This window comes from Eretmochelys imbricata, chromosome 22 (assembly GCF_965152235.1).
Source record: "Eretmochelys imbricata isolate rEreImb1 chromosome 22, rEreImb1.hap1, whole genome shotgun sequence".
NCBI classification, from domain to species: Eukaryota; Metazoa; Chordata; order Testudines; family Cheloniidae; genus Eretmochelys; species Eretmochelys imbricata.
The window spans coordinates 12,913,594-12,934,818 of NC_135593.1; the positions used below are offsets into that span (position 1 = coordinate 12,913,594).

Consider the following 21,225-nt stretch of genomic DNA (forward strand, 5'->3'; position numbering starts at 1 on the left):
CTTTGCTTCCATTCCATTCCAAACATGAGAAGGCCAAACTGTTTTGAACTAAGTATAGAATAAGGCTACTTTTCCTACCCATCTAGCTACTGTAGTTACTAGTTTACAAGTAAAAATGCTATTCGGATCCTAAGGTGCCTTTGGCTGAGGGAGGAATAAGTAGATGCCATAAATCAACTCCATTTTACCTTAACTGGATGTCTGGTTACAAACTGCGCAGCTCGCATTGGCTTGCGGTTGAAGGAAACCCAGAGCTGGACTGAAGTTTGCTGCTGGCTGCCCAATAAATGCTGTGAAGAGGAGGAAAAATGCTAGGAATCTTTTTTTATTCCTAAATTCACAATTCCATAGAGAACAGGTTAAAGACAGATCAGATACAAATTAACAAACTCAACAGTACAAAAGGCAAGCAACTACCTTACCCACTCTCCAAAAAACCACAACACAATTACTTGATGGCAAGTTTGGATGGGATCCTGAGGTACTAGGATACCACAAACATTAAAACAGCTTAACTGTTCCCTGTCATTGTGAAAGCTGAAAACTGTATGCCCCCTTATGCCACTACATGAGATATTATTATTGGTAACATGGCAACCTCTCTGCAATTTATTCATCTATTCGCCCCATACACTGTCAGTGCTAACTAAGGCGACAGGAGCCTTGGAAATCCCACAGCTTGGCTATATGGCTAGAAAACTAGCTTGAACCTGTTGGGGATTTCTGTCCTTTTGAGAAAGGAGAGTGAGACCCCTTTCAAATGCACAGCATTAAGTCTTTGGATTCTTCATTGTTCTGAGCACTCTTTCGGAAGTTGGAAACAACCCCACCTCTCAACTGATTAGCCAGGTTGTCAAAGGCTGATGTTTTCCTCCCATAGTTCTTCCAACCAGACTGCATGAAATTAACGTGTCTGTTTTTATGTATGCCCTTTGCAGATTAGCCTCAATGCTTTAATGTTGATGTTTACTGTTTTAGGGATGAGTATCACATTATAAAAATCATGGCCAAAATTTCCATACATGGGATGTCTAAGTTAGGCACCTAAATCTGTACCTGGGCTCCAAAAAATGTGGCCTAATTTCTGAGTTGCTGAATACCCACTGAAATCAATAGGAGTCAAGGGTGCTCAGCACACAGGCAATGAAGGTGCCTGTAACCAGATGTATCAACCCCCCACTGAGCAAACAGAGGCTGACCAATCACTGTGGGCCTAGGAGACCACACCCTTTGCCCCTGCTGCACATGCTCCAGGTGGAGGGGACAGATAAAAGGAGGCAGCCCAGCTCAGTTGGGGCTAGTGGAGGAGGAAAAAGGACATGTGTTGCAGGCTCCTGGAGAGGACCAATTGACTCTTCAGGCTGTTGGGACTATGGAGCTGGATTATGATGCACATGACTAGCCGACCACAAAGACTGACAGATGCTGAGTCACTGCCAGCCCAGGAGATGCCTGAGATGGGCTTTATGGTAGGAAGTGACCCAGGGAATGTGTTAGGAGCTGATGTTTGAACCCTTAATGGGGAGTTTACTGGCTTCACAGGGCCCTGGGACAGAACCCAGTGGCCTGGGGGGGCCTGGGTTCCCCTCCCCCAGTATTTACCACTAGGCATGGCTACTGTGGACTCCTGATTTAGACTGATTGCTCACTCTGCCCTGCACAGAAAGTCAGATTCTCCCCTCCCCTACTCTAAACTGCTTTTATTTGCCTTAGCCAGGAGGCTCAGGGGCTACAGACTGATAGTTTGCTCAGTCCTGCAAGGAGTCCTGGGCTCCTTGGTCATGATTGTTTCTCTCAACAGAGAATCCTGACAACTGTGTGGTGAGGTGTATCAACCCCACAGTGAGAAAATGAGGCTGGCCCTACTCAAAATGCTGAGCCCCCATTACAATGTCTAAATATGGATTTAGGTGCCTAACTCAATATTGTCCACTCACCCAATTTTATTGCAATTTTCACAATAGTTGTTTGACTTAAAGCCCAAGCTCCAGGAGTCATTGGATTATGTGAGATTCAACTTTTTTTACTAATCCTTATGGTTGCAGAGGAAAACTTGAAAATGTAACCAAAGTGAATCCTAAAGGCTAAAAATCCAGCAGGCAAACCAAATAAAAAAATAAATTTTATTACATTGTTAAAAATCTCATGGTTTTTTGGGGCCTGACTTGGGAATTTTGAACATTTAGGGTTGGCGATGCTGCTAAACTTCATGCTCCCAAATTGGATATTTAAAAATAGCAAATTTTCTTCTCTGTTACTCAAAAGTGCTCAGATTGTTATAACTGTATTGCCAAGGGGAACAACGGGCAGAGGGACATCCTGAAAACCTCTCTCCCCCAAATCTGCAGCGCTGGGGACTGATCTCATCCACTTCGACAGCAATAAGGAAGACTGATCCAATGATTGAGGCACTAGTCTGGGGTTCAGGTTCAATTCCCTGCTCTGCCACAGACTCACGGTATGTCCTTGGCAAGTCATTTAGACTCTCCGTGCCTTAGTTTCCCAGCTGTAAAATGGGGATAATAGCACTACCCTCCCTCAGAGGGTCATTGTGAGGAAAAATGCATTAAAGATTATGAGGAGCTTAGATACTAAGGTAATGGGGGCAATATAAGAAAGACGTGGGGGACAAAGGCCTGTATCTCACAAAACAAGACAACAGAGTACAAACTTGCAATGTCTGCTTCCTATTTGGGTTAATTTAGCACTAAAAAGCATGCAGCTCCCATTGACAATAAAGCAAGAGAGAATATCTTAACTCTCTCATATGACTCAGGGCCTGATCCTGCTTCGGAACAGGCCCAGTGCCAGCTCAATATATTCAAAAAGTTGAGGGTTTCAGTTTTTGCAGGACTCAACTTTTAGCAATTTAAAGTGTCCTTCAAACCATTCTCTTCAGGCATGCTTTTACCTGTTGAGTATTCACATGGCTAAGGGTAAACATTACTCCTGCTCCAGTGTACGCTCGTGACTTAATGCTGCAGAAACCACAGAAGCATTAAACATTTTGGGGGAACCACAGAGAAGTGGCTAGGGGCTGGCTTGTTAAAAAGTCGATAATGTTAGGATAAAAACATCATGTGTTTATTCGGGGGCGGGCGGAAATAAAGCTTTTCATATCAGATTAGAATAATTTTGAAGTCGGTCAATTTAGTGGCCTTAATCTATTTGACACGTGTCCTTCTAACTAAATTATTGCAGGCATATATCCTCTTTTCCTAGCTCCATTCCACTATTGTCAATTTCTGCTTTCCCTTTACTTATAAGCATTTAGTTCTTTCCTGCCAGAATTCGAGCCCTTTGCAGCCTGACCTAGTTCTGCCTAACTCCCTAAAATCAAATAAATATATAAAAAAACTGCTGTTCCAAGCGGATCTCCTATTAATCCTGCACTGCAAATTGTTAGATGAAGTGTCAGTATTTTTCTTTATCTGGTCATTTTAGACCATGTCTTTCCAACAGAGCCATTTAGCCATTCTTGTTCATGTGTGCTAGGGTAAGATGCCAGATGAACAGCCCTGGAGACTGGACTCCTCTATTTATCCACACAGCATGGTGGTGCTTTTACAGTGGACGCAATAAAACATCTCAAAGTACTCTGATGCAGCAGTAGGCATAGTTTTAGATCTGCTAAATGCTCTAATCATCTCTCTAGACTATTCGTTCAAATGCGTGTCAGCTCTCAGCAGAAGTACTGACTGGCATGTCCAGGGTGCTGTTTGTTAATATGCTGTGGGTTTTTTTAATTTTCACCCCTGGTGTCAGGAGCTGTATTTCTCTTAGAAAGCACAAGGCTGAGCACCAGTCACTAAAGGATAATGAAGTCAGCTCACTAACTCCAGCCAATTTTTCCTTCTCAAACTGACCATGACCTTTTTACACAATCTTTAATGCTTTGCCTCAAGGCTTAAAGTATGTTCCCTTACTTTTGTTCTGTCATTAATGGAGCCTGACTAGCTAAGCACTGTCTGTTACTATACTGCATGTTTGGAGCCCAATTCAGTTCCATGAAATCAGAGCCCTTCCACTGACTTCAAAGGGTGTTAGATGGGATTCAAATCATAATACCTAGCTCCTTATATAGTGCTTTTCATCTATAGATCTCAAACTACTTTATAAAGTAGGTCAGTATCACTATCCCTGTGTTTCAGATGGGGAAACCAAGGCAGTGAAGTGACTTGCACACGGTCACCCAGCAGATCAATGTATTACATCAGCCTACACAGTGATTTTTCTTACATGCTACTTACCACAGTCTTTGTGGCAAACAGATACTTGTCCCTGAGCTGGAAGTCTTCAACCTCTTCCAGAACGATTTCTTTATTTTCCCTGGTTTGAAAGAAATCTGTGCTGCGAATTATAGTTGAGGACCCTGTAGGCTCATGTCGTTCTATGTAAACTGTCTTCAGCTTATCATATGGGTCAATGCCCCTTGCATTTAAAAAAGAAGAAAAAAAAAAAAAGGCAGGTATATTTTTTTTGTGCTCATGCCACGATCAAGATAGCACCAGGTATTTATAAGCAAGTCATTTAACAAGAGATGGGCTCAAACATCAAAACTTGGATCAGAATTTTGAACACCCTGAAATTGGACAATGAGATCCAGGGTTTTGGCTCACCTCATAAAGAGAGGTTATTTGCAAAATTTGGATCGAAATTCTGATTTCAATTTTCAAACCACTCACAGAACAGCTGGTCAAAATAAAGGGTGACAACTGCAAAAAAATCTGACATCTCCCCCCCATTTTTTAATTGATGTTCAAGATACACTGAAAAGACCAAGTAGGCAGCTCAACAGCTGGTTGAAAACCAAGGAAATTGCAATGTTTTATTATTTTTTTCCTTGTTCGTTCTTCATAATCCATCTGAAAGTCCATTTTCTCCCCAACCGCCATACAAGTTATAAGAGGAGTATTTTATTAAAGTTAATAAATAATATTCAAGATGTACAGAGAGATGGTTTTGGTTCAGTCCCATGTGCATGTTTCAGAGATTTATCAAGGCAAGTTACTTATCAGTAGAATGTAAAAAAAAACCTGCAAGTTAGAAACTGATGGATTCTTGTACTGGACAACAAAAGTAATCACAATGGCAGAGCAATCAATAACTGGGGAGCATGTGCTATTTTTTGTTTAGTACTCTGAAATCTCTTTATAGTGACCACTCAAGGAACAAGCAAAAAATCACCTCCCAATCGGAAATGGGGCCCTTAGTGCAAGTTTCACGGCAAACTGATGGCATGAAATAGATGTAAGTAGTTTTGATCTCCAGGGACTTTCATTAGCTCTATTAAGGCCTGATCATGTGCCATTTATGTCAATAGGAGTTTAAATCTTAAGAGGTCTTTCATTCAAAAGGCTCTCATTGCAGTTAATGATTAGAGTAAAACTGTCCCCTCAGACCCACATAACAGATCTTGATTCTGATATTTTGCTGCAGCTGTTTAACAGTGCACAACAACAATTTAGCACTGGAAGTGAAGGAGAACAGTCTCTACCTGAAACTGCAGAAGGAGTTCAGGGAATAACTGCATGAGCTAGATTTTTTTGGGGGGCAAGACACCCCTACTCTTTAATGAACAGTAAGTTTTAAAAATGGTTTTTAAAAGTGCCTCTTAGTATTATGTCTTGCTGCAGTGCCTAGGGACTCCAGTCCTAGATCAGTATTCTAGGTGCTGTACAAACATGGAAGAAAAAGATAATCCATGTCCCTTAGCCTCACAGGTCAAAATCAACTGACAGGGCACCCTACTGACCCACCAACACCAGCTATATGCTGGTTTTTCCTTCGCAGACTCTATCCAAATACCAACACAGCTTCATAATCCTTAGCTTGTGAAAGCTGTGGGGGCATAATATGAAGAAGCTGGAGAAGCTCAGAGTACTGTTAGCTTTCTTCTGTCATGCTTCTGCCCCATATCCCCATGGTAAACTGCTGTGATCTGATTGCCACTTATTACAGGGTTAACTTTGGGGGTGAACAGAGTTCTGTATCTCAGTACTTGCCAGCATCTTCTATGCCTGAGTTCTTGGCAAAGGATGGGGAAGAAATAAGGAGGCCTGGGAGGACATAAAGGGGGAAAAGGTTCCAAAGTGACTCAAAGATCCAGTACGTACCAAGAAAAAGATTTCACGTGTTCCTGAATCATTATCCAGGTCTGCCCAAAATCGTCAGATTGCCAGAGCTGCAATACAAAATGTCAGACACAGGTGGGACTGAGATACTCTAGGCACTAGAGCAGGGATGGGCAAACTATGGCCCGTGGGCTACAACCGGTTCTCCAGCCGGTTTAATCCGGCCCTTGAGTCCCTGCTGGGAGCAGGGCAAGCCCCAGACCTTGCTCTCCGCACTCCAGCCGAGGAGCGGGGTCTGAGGCCACTCCGCATGCCAAGGTTCGGAAGCTAATGGGAGCTGCAGGGGAAACATCTGTGAACAGGGCAGCTTGCGGAGCCGCCTGGCCGCACCTCCAGATAGGAGCCGGAGTGGGGACATGTCGCTGCTTCCAGGAGCTGCGTGAGGTAAGCGCCACCTGGCTCCTGCACCCCGATCCCCTCTTGTGCCCCAACCCCCTCCCTCAGCCCTGCACCCCAATTTCATGAGCATTCATGGCCCACCATACAATTTCCATACCCAGATGTGGCCCTCAGGCCAAAAAGTTTGCCCATCCCTGCACTAGAGCCTAAATCATTGCCCAGGCTGGATAAAAACTAAAGGGCTAAATTCTGGAAATCTGCTTTGTTGCTCCCCAAATCATACACTACATAAGCAGGGCTGACGTGGGGACCTGGATTCTCACTCGAAGCAGCTCCATGTACTACTATTCTACAAGTGAATGCTGCCAGGAGCAACTATTATCTGCTTGTAAATGTGCAGGAGCCAGATGCCAGGTTCAGGTGAATGTGCAGTCCTAAAACCTGGACACATGCCATATTACTGCCTGCAGAGACGTCCTTGCAGGAGGCTAACCAGAATTAGGAATAACTTCTAATGTGAAAGCAATAGCAAGCGTGATGCCTCAGGGGCAGAGCCCGTCTTGCGCTGTTTCTATTACAATACCAGCCACCCTGTTGGCACTTAAATCATAATAATTACATTTATTGCTGGTTTGTGCAAGGAACCAGCTAGATTGCAGACCCAATGTTCAGTGTAACAGTTCGATTTCAAAAGGCAGTGATCACCAATAAATCTAGCATGACTTCTAAAGGCAACATTGCCACCCATTAGCAATGTAGCTCAGCACATTCAGAGAGGAGAATTAAGCTCTTTAGCTCAGAATTAAGAGTACAAGGCTGTAACAGTCTGCAGTACAGTGACTCAGGACTGGTTATTGCCCTTTCACTGATCTAGCAGAATGGTGATGTCTGATAGAAGTGATGTGTGAGCATTAGTCTTAGTCCTTTCCATTTCAGAGACACAGCACATTTATTTAATCCTCTAAAATATTACTCTGTGCTTCCATGGCACCTTTCTTCTGCAGATATCCAAAAGCTTTTGCAAACATGAATGTAGACCCTTACAAAGAAGGTAAGTATTATCTGTCTTACAAATAGACAAATTAGACTTCAGTGACATGATCTAACCAATCACACAGTGAGTCAGCTACAAAATAGGGATGAGAACCCAAAAGTTCTGACTTGGACAACTGATCAAACCGCAAGATCAACCCTGTCTCTGCATTCTCAGCTAGCCTAGTGACAGCAGCTAATAAAAACACAGGGGCCAATTCTGACCCTTATACATCGTTCCAGCTGTGTACGGGGTACACAAATGAATTGCGAAGTCCTGGGGGTGAATTCCCAAGGTGCAGGAGCATGTCAGGCAAAGGAGTAGACAGGCTGAGAGTAAGCGCAGGAGTAGGTATTGAGTTCAGCACTGTGCAAGTTGTGAGCACGGGGTAACCCCGAGGAGGCTGCTTTAAGTTAGAGGGGTTTGGGGGCTGCTCTATCCTTTTTGTAGGACTCACTTCACACATTCCAGCAGCAGCCCAGAATCAGGACAACACACACAGGTGGCATAAAGCTTACCTTTCTCCAAACTATGCCTGTGTGCCTTCTGTGCTGGCTGTCTGATGGTGCAGCACAGAATCCAGCCCCCTAGTATGTAACTTAAAGATCGGACTGTAGGGAGCACTAGACTTTCATTTGTGTTTTAGGCGAGGGGGATCTAGCTTTAAAAGGTGTAGGCACAAGTATTTAAAAAGCTTTGGCACCCACCCATTATGGCCCCACCCCCAGCCTAAAAAGAAGCCATTTGTGCCAAAGCAGCAACGTGCGGCGCAAGGCCAACTGCAAACATCTGCAATGCAAACCTTTGCAACGCAAAACCGCCAGCCCATGGTAAATGATCCAAAGGTCATTGCTGACTTTACAGGCAGTGATCTGGCATGAGTTACTAATGATGCAGTCAGTGGATCAGTAGGACTGGGGGGAAGGGGCACAGGGGAGCCTGTCGAAGGCTGATTCTGTCCCCCACCCCCCCCCCCCCAAAAATCCCACCACTTTTATCCTTGCTGCCCAAGGGAAAATGCATTTATCTATTTAAAAGGGAGTATCCTGGCTAAGCAGGGCTGGGACAGTAGTGGATGTTCTGTGTGCTCTACCCTGGGTGAAGAAATCATCTACTAATTATGGCAAGGAGATATCAAAACACAAACCCACATGATAGTGGTATGTGACTTTCCAAGACAAACACTTGGCCACTGCCAACCATAAAGCCTGCAAAACATGCAACAGCCTAGTGTTTGTTAGCCTCCCGGCTTCCTCCCAGGGCAGAGTACAAATAAGGCTTACGTCTTCTTTGAAGTGGGCTCTAGTTCACCTTCTCTCTATGACAGGTCTTAAATTAAGTAAGATTGCTAAAGAATGTGCCTGAGGAATGGACCAGAAAGTCGGAACTCCTGGGTTCACACCCTGGCTTTGTCCCTGATGCGTTGTGTGATCTTGGGTGAGTCTCTTAAGCTCTCGATGTGCCTCAATTTCCTCATCCAGGATATTTTTACCAGCAGTGTCCGCTGGCCCATACGTGTGCTGTAGCTCTCCTCATGCTCTCAATCAAGGGCATAAAAGGTGATGCGGCCACTTTCCCATTTCTACCGAAGTCCAAACCATTTGCAGCAAAGGGGACAGAGGGCAGGTAGTGGAATACAAATAGGGACAACACATCCCGAAGAACTTCCAGTTCCAGGCAACTAAACGCCATTTCTTCTTTGATGATCCAGTGTATATTCCACAGGTGGGAGATTAACAAGCAGTAGTCCCACACGGGCTGGGTGCGAGGACACAGAAGTGATAGCTGACTGGAATACTGCTTGCCCCTCGGCTGCATCAGCAGCTGATGACTGGACCAGAGCGTAATGTCTCCTGAAGGTATGCAAAGAGCTTCACGTAGCTGCACTACATATCGCCAGTACAGGTATGTCTCTCAGAGATGCAGTCGAAGCAGCTTACCCTCTGGTGGAATGAGCCCTTATCCCTTCCAGGCGGAGGAATGTGAGCTAATTGGTAACTGAGGGTAATACACCGCAAGATCCATTTTGAAAATCTCTGAGCTTATATAGCTTGACCCCCCTCAATTGCTCTGCTATGGGGGAAAAAAAAACAGTTTAGGAGCCTTTCTAATTCCTTTGTTCTTTGTAGAGAAAAAGGTCAAAGCCCGTCAGACGTCCAGAGAATGCAGCTGACTCTCCTCTTCCAAGGCATGCCGTTTAGAGAAAAAGACAGGTAAGTGAATGATCTGACTCATATGGAACTTAGAAATTACTTTAGGGATGAATCTGGGGTGTGGGCACAATGAGACTCTTTTTCTTTGTAGCAGGGAGTATGTGGTGGGTCTGCCATGAGTGCCACCAGCTCACTGACTCTTCTGGTGTTAGCTAGCTGAAAAGGAACTGGGAAGGGGGTTTGTACGTAGGATTTACCAGCACCTCTATCAGACAGAAATAATTCATGGTGGCTAATACCCAACTGTCTGTAGTTAGGGCCCTCCAGTTTTTGGCAAATGGGGTAAGGCGACCTGAATATCTGAGGAGGGGAATGAAGAGGCATCAATAAAGGGAGTGGGTCTTGACAATCCCCTCAAAAGAAACTTCGTTGGGGGTCAGAGTTTGATGTGGCGGTGGATGTTGCAGAGGCTGGGTTCCTGCGTCTATAAACACGTCTCTTGTATGGTGGTTCCTGAGGACATTGATTTAACACACAAGGCTGAGGAGGTGCCCTACACCCCATCAATGGTGTTTTCTTTTGAGAGCAGGGGTATAAGTGTCCAGCAAGTGAAACTTTGTCCTTGAGTCTTTAAGGGAGTGGAAAGACTCATCTGCCTTCTCGTGGAACAGGCTGGTTATACCAAGGGCAGATTCTGGATGGTACTCTGCACCTCTAGGGAAAACTGAGGACTGCAACCATGAGTCTCTCTCCTCATAACAGCACAGACATCATCCTAGACACAGTATATGCTGCATCCACTGCGGCCTGGAGGGAACGGTGGAGGCCAATCTGCCCTCATCCACTGAGGCCTGGAAGCAGACTCTATCCTCTTCAGGGAGCTTGTCCTTAAATTCATAAGCTTGGTATAATTGGTGAAATCCTGTTTGGCCAAGAGGGCCTGATAATTCAATAAACTGAACTGGGGGGAGGTGGAAGAGCAGACCTGACTTCCTAGGAAGTCAAGTCACATCTCTTATCAGAGGGAGTAGTCTTTGGGTGTTGTTGCTTGGACCGCTCTGCAGCCACCTGCACCACCAAAGAGTTCAGTGGTGGTTGAGAGAACAAAAACTCTTCCCTCCACCCCCATGGCATATGCTCTTGTCCCTCTTGGGAGCAGAAGCAGAACAAGCAGAAGTGTGACCAACTGTCTTTGCTGGTCCATGATGACCTCATTGACGTAGAGGGCCACTTGACTGGGACCACAAGACTGAAGAATGTCTAGTAAACTCTGCTGAGGTTCCTGGACTTCCTCAAGCAAAATCTGTTGCTCTGCCATAAGCCTGTGCATGAGCTCTTGATATTGCTTGAAGTCATCCGGTGGAGATGGAGAAGATGGAGTTACTGCCTCACTGGGGAAGACTACGAGTTTGCTCACAAAACTGTCAGATCTGGCTCACCTTCTTCCTCCAAATACTCAAACAGGGCTGGTTGTGGATGGCCAGGCAACAGCAAATAGGACTCGTGAACCAACCTTGGGTGACTAATGTAGGGCTCCCCTGGTCCCCAATATAGCCAGCAGAATGGATCAATCTGCAGAGGAGGACCCCATGGCATAGGGGACCACCTGTCTCTTGGACAATCATGTCTGGTCAGAGGCTGGAACCCTGATCTTGCACTCCTGTCCCGTTCAGCTCTGTCTGATGCTGCAGAGACTCCTGCAGGGCCTGTGACTCATCCCAAGAGAAAGCTGGATCCCGTACCTCCAGTGGAACCGACGTTATCGATGGCCGCGCCTCAAAGGTGGGAGGAAAGAGTCTCTTCCTGTGTCAGGAAGAGATGGTCCTGATAGAGATGAATGAGGACAGGGAAGAGCAAAGATGTCTTCTGGGTAGACGTAGATCTCAGGCTGCCCTAGAGTAAGAGGAGTGGCCACTGGTGGCACCATAGGAGCCAGAGATTCCCTGGTCACCACAGCAGTCGGCTCCCTTCAGGGCTGTGTTACCAGTAACACACCAACTCCAGAAGTGGGTCGGAGCACCAGAGCTGTTTGTTTCAAGTCTTCGCCACCAGAGTCAATACTGGAACTGCCGGAGGCATACCCTTGTGCACCTCCTTCTCTTGCCTAGATTTACTTGGGCCGAAATTCTTGGCGCTTGTACATGCCAGCTCTCCTGACTTTGATAGGGTTGGAGAGGGATCCTTTCTCTTCAGGGCAGCTTTAGACAAGGATGGCTTGTCCTTACACCTATGAGTGCCCCTTACACTCATGTGAAACCTTCTCCTTAGGCTTAACAGCCTTAGCCTCCATTCCCCAGCTCGTGCTCGGAGAGCCGCTGCCTGTTTATTCAGACTGATTTACAGGGGGTGAGGGATCCCCCAGCCCAGATCTGATAGGGGCTTCATTACCTCTTCCATCAGATATTTTCTGAGTCTCTCTTCCAGCCCCCATGAATTTTGTGAATGTGAAACTGGAGAGGCATCAGCCTGCACCATCTTTTATGCCCTCCATTCGGAGCATGAGAGCTACAGCACATGGGCAGACCAACAGACCCTGCTTGTAAAATAAATACGCATACAAACACACACATTCCAGACTCGGCACAGGGTGTGCATGCATTTCCCACATGTGGCATACACCCACACTATCACTTGAAGTATTACTGCTTACTCAGTTTGACTGTAACACCAGAGTAAGGATGGAAGATGGATACCACATGGATAGCTGCCTTATCAAAATGATGGATGGATAGATGACTGGAGTCACATGCTTCTCAACCCCATATGCAAAAGGGAAGAGGTGCACTGCACCTCTTCCATCAAGCACATCTCGCAGCAAACCTCCCAACACGTATGTAGCAGTTTAGGTACTCAGAAAAGCAACAGAAGCAGCGTTACTTGGCACTCATCTCCGACTGCAGCTCCTCACCTGTTTGTTGGGATGAGACCTATCGAAGCCCAAAACAAGGTTAGGGATCCTACTGTGTAACAGCAGATCTGCGGCTCTGAATGGAATAGAGAAGCCCTGGATATTACTGCAGAAGTCCATGGTGATCCAGAGGTACTGGGTGTAGGCATCCACAAAGATGTACTGGAGAGGGGAAACAGGAACAAAAACAGTCAGCCAATGGGAATTATAAGCAGAAGATGATATAACCGTACAGAACAAGGAAGCCAACGTCAGTAGTGGAATATGGACTGCAAAGGCAGTGCAGGAGAGCTTACCATCTAAACCTATCTGCAGTGGAATGCATCCTGTATCTGCAATACTCATTCTAGCAGAACTGGAGCTGAGCTACCTGGGATGTTTGCTACGATACAACCTACACTAAAGACAGCACCTGGAAGAGGCAAGAGCACTGTCTCAGGGCCTAGCTACTGCACAAGGAACACGCTAACGTCCGTTCTGCTCAGGGAAGAAAAAAGCGCCTTGCTGCTTTTTACCCCGTAAGCACAGCAGGATCAAGACCACTCTAGCAGAGCTAGCTGGAGACTTTGCCGTTCCCCTCCCCCCCACTATCATCAGGACTGGTAGCTAAGTTTCAGTTGCAGGGCCAAGGAACACCTGTGCAACTACACTGAAGACAAGGGAATTGCAAAGGTGTAAGTGAAGGCGGAACTTGGTGATGTAGGTTCTCATTCTGTTTCTTGGTTCCTAGGCTCAGGTCCTGTCTTGTCCCCAATGTATATCCCCCTAAAGCCTCTGAGATTTACAAGCCAGGAAGGTTCTAACCTGACTCTCTGATCCCAGGGTAAGTTTTCAGGGATGGAAGTTTGGGGGGGCGGGCAGGAGGGGAGGAGGAATCTTTTAACTTGCAAACTTGACTTGCAGTCACTAGGGCACAATTAAATGGAATCTCACAATGGAGTAACTTCCCAGAGGAAATATGAAGTTTCCCCCATGGGGGGTGTTGACAAAGGGGCAGGCAGGAGATAAGACTAGGGATGGATTAAGTCAAGCTGACTGATTACTAACCCACTTCACCTTCAGCTTTCCAGCTCAGTGTTGAAGGTTATTGGGTTGGCGCACCACTTAAGAGTGGGATGCAAGAGAAGCCCTGTGGAGTGGGGCCACGTGCTACAGAGCGTTTGTGGACCCACTCTGTAGGTGGTGGAGTGGGGCTGCATGCCAAAGAGGGGTCATGGACCCATGCCGTAGACTGGCCCTCATCCAGCACAGAGGAATTTAGGTTTCTGTTGCATTTCGCACCTTCCACAAACTGAACGGTTGTTGCTCAGACACCTGTTGAACCCTAAGGTCTCCTTCACCATTCTTGCCTCTAAGCCTTCTTCCTCACCATCCTGTCTCCACCTTCAAGAAACCATTAACCCCACCTCTTCCAGGAAGCATTGAACTTGGCTGTCTTGTTCACCCATCCGCCTGCCTTTTTGCCATAGATTTTAAACCCTGCAGGAGGGGTGGGAGGTGGGAACCTGTCGTTGGTTTTCCCCCACTCCCTGGGCACAATTTGCTCCTACAGAATTATACAAATGGCACATAACAAAGCTGCCTAGGTTCCTACTAGAGAAACTAAAATTACTGGGTGTACTTCTTTCTTCCCTAGGAACAGTCAATTTTCTTGATCAAATTCAATTTATAACTCCCAAGAGACACACGTTTTCTTTCTGCTGTAAACCTTGGAGCTACTTCCTGCAACACTAAGCAATCCTTTAATAATAATAAAAAAGCTAGCAAAGAACATTATATAAACACTACTTCTATTTGCAGAAGCACATACAATCTCCTGAGTGCTTTCCTGACACATGGGAAAGATTGCCCCATTAAAACACCTAACCAGACAGGTTTGTCTAGTCGACAGCATGGTGGACTGAGAGCTGGATTTTATTCCCACTGGTCTACTGGGTTCCTTTGGACAAATCACTTTAATGCTCTGTGCCTCAGTTTCTCTATCTGTAAAATGGGGATAATGATACTGACTCCTTTGTAAAGCGCTTTGAGATCTACTGTTTACCAACACTACGTAAGAATTAGGTATTGTTCCAGCTCATAGACTAAGGCCAGACAGACACTGGGGAAGAGAACAATAAAAAGAATATTCTATACAAATGGACAAGATTCACTATAGCTGGCATGGCAGTACTGGGCTTTTAAGAGCCTCTTAAAACTGGAGAGGGGAAGCTTTATTTATGTAGCCTATTTAGGTTTTGTACTGGTGTAACTAGTTTAGCTAGGGGTGTGAATCTTTACCAGCATCATTATGCTGGCACATCTCCTAGTGTGGATGCAGTTCTACTGCTCTAAAGGTGTCTTTATACATGAGTCGCTTATTCCCCTTCATGTACAAGAATAGAGATACCAGTATAAAGCACCTGTCCACTGGGATAGTTAAAGCTGTACAACTTGTGTGTGATGGGAAAGCCTTATTTCTGCTTGTTCATTTCTTACCCTTTTGTTGTCAGCAGGGCTGTGGTAGAACTGTGAGATGGCCACATCGCTGGTGTTCCCTGCACCGAAGCTGAATTTCTCCGATATCTTTTTAAAGGCCTTCCCATAGTCATATGACACATAAACCTGCAAAAGAAAAAGCTCCTGCTGTTATGGAGAGACAGGTTTAATTTCCCTGATGGCAGTCCCTTCCTTGCTCTTGAGAACAATGGCTTCTTCAAGTTTTATGCAACTATGGGGAAAAATATACACAGGGTAATGCACAAAGGGAAAGACTATAACATGACAAGATTTGTACGCTCTGCACCGGCTGTGTGCCAAAAGCCAAGGCAATAAAAGCCTAAGCCAATACTGTTCGTAGTATTATTGTAGTCTTGTTGGGCCAATGATATTTGAGACAAAGGGGTGGGAGGTGAAATCTTTTATTGGACCAAATTCTGTTGGTGAAAGAGACACTCAAGCTATGAGGGCCCAAAGAAGAGCTCCATGCAGCTCGAAACTTTCTTTCACCAACAGAAGTTGGTCCAACAAAAGATATTACTTACTCACCTTATCCCACCGAGACAGACCTGAAGTAGTTTCCTAAGCAAGCTGTTCCAATGGTCTCTATCCAGCTGGCAGAACAGACAGGTAGTTAACTATCTACGTCCTCTCTCTCCAGCCAACGTCCATGAATATTTCAGTGCGTGCATTAATATTTATTATTTGCATGACCACAGCATCTAGCAGCCCCAGTCATGGACCAGCACCCTGTTGTGCTAGGTGCTGTACAAACACAGAACAAAAAGACAGTCCCTGCCTCCAAAGAGCTTACAATTACTTGCGCATTGTTGTAGTGATATGAGGAATGTCTTGTCTAAGTGCCTGGAAATGGGATACAGAACTTTTCCTCTCGAGAGAGGGGGCCGTTCAACATTTATCACCACAGTCGTTGACTTTATCACCGGAAATGGGGTATCTGCCATTCTGTGTAGTGATACCACAGAAGTGCAGTCAGTCACCCCTGCCCTGTACCTTAGGCAGTCATTTATGCCAGTGCAAAATGAATGTCAAGTGCTACTCCTTTGACTGGGGTAGTGTTTTACACCTGCTTTCCATAGCTGTAGCCATGGCTACACAAGGTGCTGGGCAGGGGTGAATCTGGCCCAAAAGCTATAACTAGTAAATGGTGGTTCTTATTTTTATTTTCAGTGGTACCTGCTGCCCCCGTATGAATCAAGCCTGAGCTGCTATAAACCAAAAGACATCACCCTGCGATTCTCGTTTGCTGGCCTGTGTGAAATGCACCAGCAGGGGCTTCCGATTAGTTCATTCTGAGCAGGTGTCCACCTTACAGTAACAGCCACAACAATTGACGCTCTGCTCCCTCTTCTTGGCAGGCAGAGATGAGAGGCCAATGATTTAATGAGGCAAGGAGAATGAAACCCCTTCTTTGCCCTCCAGAGTTGGGTTAAAGTATGTTGGCACAGGCCAGTTTGGTGAGGCCTGCACTGTTTTTGCTCAGAGCGTAAAGAGAGAGCGAGAGCTACATTTTCTGGGACTATCAATCTGCCACCTCTCTCCAGCACAAATTCACAGAAACGAACAGTTTCTAGCGCGCAGGTGAATACAGTGAAGTAGGGAGAGCCACCACAAACACACCAAGATTATAAGATAAACACAGCCCAGTATAAGAGGAAGGGCTAAATAACGTATTCATACTGGGCCCTATACTTCTGCATTCATGTCTTGGCTTTTCTATTACAGTGCATGGAACGCCCTTCGGGGAAGCCCTGGGGATAGCAGGTGCCATGATGCCCAGCGTGTGGAAGGGGTCGCAGGGAACTAGAATCTAGTATGGAGATATGGCGTCTTGGAAGGAACAATGGGCTTTGGAAGCTGAACCTTGTGATACGTTGAGGAGAGACCGATTCCCCCTCTCACCAAGGGAAAAGACATTCAGGAAACTTGTCAAGTCTCAGTTTCCTATCCCCTACCTGCCATTAACAGCACACAGTAAAGGAAATTTAACAAACAATATGATGCAGATCACTAGGACTCCATTTGTCTGCCTGGGCAGGCTCATGGTTGAGTCAGCCCTAGCCCAATGGGAATCTATGGGGCAAGAAAGTCTATAGGTCTGATACCTGAAGTCCAGATGAATAGGCCATTGTCTTTCATGCATAAACAGAAAAGCCCGTTCTTACCAAGAAGTAGAATAGATTAAAATGTGTCCCCTCACAAAACAGTACTTCCAAGTCTCCCTCTGTAGTAATAATAATAAAAAATCCCCATACTTACATCACTTTTCTTGGGCCTCAGTAACCCCAGACTGTCTCTAGCCAAGGCCACAATCACATTGCTCTTTTCTCCTGCCCAGTGAACGACCATCTGATTGTGAGAATCATTCAGGCTGACCTGAAACCCAAACAAAATGAATATTAAAATGGTGAGCCAGGGCCCTGGACATAGAAATATGTGGACAACCCCCACACAAGTCAATTTCTTTCTCTCTTCCCTAGGAATGTGCGAGGATGGAGAAAAATGGTTGTAGGAACTGATTTAATTCATATAAAGAAACTGAATGTTCCGTGTCACCATGAAGACACTAGCACGCAGAAGTCTGATTTTAGGACTATGCCCTTGGAGGACAGGACAGCTCAGGAACTGCTGCTTTGACACAGTGCATGGATTCTCTAGGTCCACATTTCTCAAATGTGGCCCCAGCCTCCTGGGCGGTCACTGAGGGTGGGGGCAAAGCAGTGGTTCCTCCCCTGGAGCTGCAAGGAGGGGTTGGGTCCTGCCCCCCTTTGGAGCCACAAGCACCAGACAGCTGGTGTGTGTTCCCCACCTTCCCGGGGGCGGTGGGGCTCAGGCTTCCAGCTTCAGGCCTAGGGTGGTGGGTGGCAGGTGGTAGGCTCCAGCCATGGGCTCTGACCAGGGGGTTTGGGGCTCTGGGTTTTGGCTATGCAGTAGAGAGCACCGTTTCCCTGGCCTCTGGGCTCGCCACCCCCCTCACCCATCTACCCCATTGGCCTTGGCCCCCACTGTCTCCCTGCGCACCCCCCCATCCAGGGCTTAATTTGTCCCCCAGCTCGACCGGGCTGAGTAAATCTGCAGTGAAAAGTGGTATACGTATGTTTGTAAGTATTACTCATCACTGCCTCAGAGCTAGATAACAAGTCTGCTCCTGTGAAAAAGTGATATTAACAAATGTACGAATATCACTTTTTCACAGGAGCAGACTTACTAGCTAGCAAGTCTACAAAAAACCAAAAGCCACAACCAAAAAAAAAAAAAAAACAACAAGGACAAGAACATGCAAAATACCTTATCTGTGTTTTTATTCTGTTTAGGTCCAGTAAAGAAAAGAGACAACTGCATTATTATTGTTGTGTGCAAATAAAAACCCTACATAAATAAATTACTATGATTTGGCCTTGTGTATGTACATACATTTGTTTTTTCCGACATTAATTATTTTAGGGAAAATTGTCATAGTGGCCACCAGCAAGATTTGGTGACCGAACGCTGAGGCCACCAAAAAATTTGTGGTAAGAACTATTGCTTGAGGTGGCCTGTTCATATTCAGCTCCAGTTAGTAGGAACTGGGAGTTGTAATTCTCAGCTAGCTATGTGGATGTTTCTGAGAAATAAGTTTGGAGGTGCCCTTCTACTGCTGTAGTACACACCACAAAAGAGTGCCTTCATAACTGGTCCCCCTCAAAGGACTGAGGCCCCCAAAGCACATGCCTAGCTTTAAGCACAGGGGCAGTTCCATTGATTTCAAGGGCACCACTCAGGTACTTAAGTGCTTTGCTGGATCAGGGCCTGAATGAGCTGTTATGACTTGAGCCCTCCTCCTCCTCCTCATGCTGGAGGGTCTTCAACAAGGAGAGGTGAAGCATGTTAACAAAGAGCAGCGGTGCAAGCTTCCCCAACACTGATATCTGTTCTTTGGAGAACTAGATTCAATCAGCAGGGTCGTGCGTCTAGTGCCTCTCATCAGTGCTACTTTCTTTTTGTTTTTTTTTTCTTTGTTTGTTTTTAAGGAAACCAGTTCCTTAGAACAATGCCCACACTACACCAGTTCCTAAACCAAGCTTAAAGGAAAAAACCAAGAGTGCTTTGTATCTAAAAGTCACTACAGGTTGCTGTGACCCAGACCAACCCAATTCTTTCCATTCAGTTGTGTAGCTCAGCTCCATTGTTCTCCGGCTCCGCAAGAGGCCATGTATAAAAATTGGCCTACTGCAATTATGTCAGAGGGATGCCAGCAATTATACCCAAGGCTATCCTGATGCCAATGAAAGGGGAGAGAGTGACAGATATGCATGCTGCCATTCAACCAGAAAGACAGCTTGGAAGGTGACTGGTAAACCTTCTGCCTAGACTAAAACCCCCTCTGTTTACATAGCAAAGCCCTCCTGTAGAGCTGATCCTTCTGCCATTGCCTTCAACCGGCACCACCTGAAATAGGCAATTCCTCACCCCCCTGATGATCTCTGGCACTTTAGGACTATTTCTAGCCATAGCACTGAGATTATTAATGGCACTCCTGTTCACAGATTCCAAGACCAGAAGGGACCATTGTGACCATCTAATCTGACATTCTGTATGCCACAAACCACACAACTTCCCCCCAGGTAATTCCTAGCACATCTCTTTAGCAAAACATCCAATCAGCAATTAAACATTGTTTGTGATGGAGAATCCAACACAGCCCCTGGTAAAATCATTCCAACAGTTAATTACTCTCACCGTTAAAAATTTACACCTTGCTACAAAAAGAAAAGGAGTACTTGTGGCACCTTAGAGACTAACCAATTTATTTGAGCATAAGGTTTCGTGAGCTACAGCTCACTCACAAAAGCTCATGCTCAAATAAATTGGTTAGTCTCTAAGGTGCTACAAGTACTCCTTTTCTTTTTGCGAATACAGACTAACACGGCTGCTACTCTGACACCTTGCTGCAGTAATTTGTATAGTAATAGGCCCCAGTCCAGCAAGATACACAAGCATATGCCTAGCAGACGACACCCATACTTAAAGTTTAAGTGCCTTGTTGGACTGGAACCTTAATAACCCATGCTTTAGCTGAAATAAGAGTGTCCATATGGCAGTTTAATCCAGTTTAACTAAACTGGTACATGTTTTGAGTGTAGATAAGGCCTCAGATTGATTGAAGGGGCCTAGTTACCCACCCTGTGCAGTCATTTACAGCAGTGTGAAGTGAGTGTGAATGGTTACCATTCAGATTTGCATTTTACATCCATTCTGCACCTGTGCATGGTCACAGGCGTTGCAGGGACTGGAGACGCAGGCTCGCAGGCTCAGGGAGTTGGGAGCCCTGTAAAAAATGCAGGGTCAAATTTGCAAGCCGTCCTCGCACTCTTTACTATGGGAAAGCTCCCCCTGTCCACCATAGGACTGCAGCCTGTGTTAAGGCTTTTGGAGAATCTTCTAGCAATTGGAAAATAAGCATTTAAAACACAATGCCATTATCCTGAGAGTGCTGCTGGGAAAAAGGGAATGAAATAAAAACTGCACTTATGTAACTGCTACATGCAAGAAAAGAAAAGGAAAAATGAAAATGTTCCTATGACCTGGCAGCAGCAGCCCATGGGGTCACGTGATCAACTCCCTGGTGCACCCTCGCTGAGTCACTCACTGCCTGTCAGTAAGAGAAACCCCCTGACAGAGGCGAGATGAGCCAAAGCAACGTGTCAGCAAATGCTCAGGAGATGTAGGTCAGCAAATAAAGCAAGCACCAGCCTCGCACAGTTTCTAATGAATAAAAGAGCTGGGGGTAGTCGAGTGTGCGGGGGGGCTCAGAATTTGTGAGGTCTAAGCCCAGCTGTGCCAGTGACTCAATGGGTGCCCTTGGACTTTAAATCAGTTTCCCTCACGCTGTACAAGGAAGGTAATAATACCAATCTCACAGGGGTGTTGTATGGATTAATCTTTGTACAGGGCTAGCAACAACAATGGGCCTGATTCTGCCACACGGACTTACATCAACTATTGTCTCAGTCAATGATTAGCACCAACAAGGCTACTGTGAGCGTGAGGGTCTACGGTGCACACACCAAGCAGGCAAAAGCCAGGCACTAGATAATTCTGGCAGCACACCTCTCAACCTGCCAAAGCCCAAACATGTGGAAGAGACCCAAAACGAGGGACACGCAAAAAAAAAAAAAA

At 45.8% G+C, this 21,225-nt stretch overlaps 1 protein-coding gene and 1 long non-coding RNA gene across 5 annotated transcripts in view; one reads left to right on the top strand and one right to left on the bottom strand.

Annotated features, from left to right (window-relative positions):
* SORL1 (sortilin related receptor 1) overlaps nt 1–21,225 on the bottom strand; it is a 105,104-nt gene that overhangs the window by 71,122 nt on the left and 12,757 nt on the right. For 3 of the 4 annotated variants that reach the window (XM_077839753.1, XM_077839755.1, XM_077839754.1), the window contains exons 2-7: nt 17,326–17,442; nt 15,046–15,171; nt 12,568–12,729; nt 6,117–6,184; nt 4,251–4,431; nt 189–290 (exon numbers count right to left, since the gene is read on the bottom strand). In XM_077839753.1, coding sequence (XP_077695879.1) covers nt 189–290; nt 4,251–4,431; nt 6,117–6,184; nt 12,568–12,729; nt 15,046–15,171; nt 17,326–17,442 — 756 coding nt within the window. Of the gene's footprint in view, nt 1–188; nt 291–4,250; nt 4,432–6,116; nt 6,185–12,567; nt 12,730–15,045; nt 15,172–17,325; nt 17,443–21,225 lie in introns of those variants that run through there. The other variant, XM_077839756.1, reaches the window with a different exon arrangement.
* Nucleotides 1,402–15,186, top strand: LOC144278451 (uncharacterized). The gene is made up of 6 exons (XR_013348589.1): nt 1,402–1,469; nt 2,349–2,458; nt 9,232–9,365; nt 9,636–9,719; nt 13,298–13,390; nt 15,063–15,186. It is a non-coding gene; the product is annotated as an uncharacterized LOC144278451 (long non-coding RNA).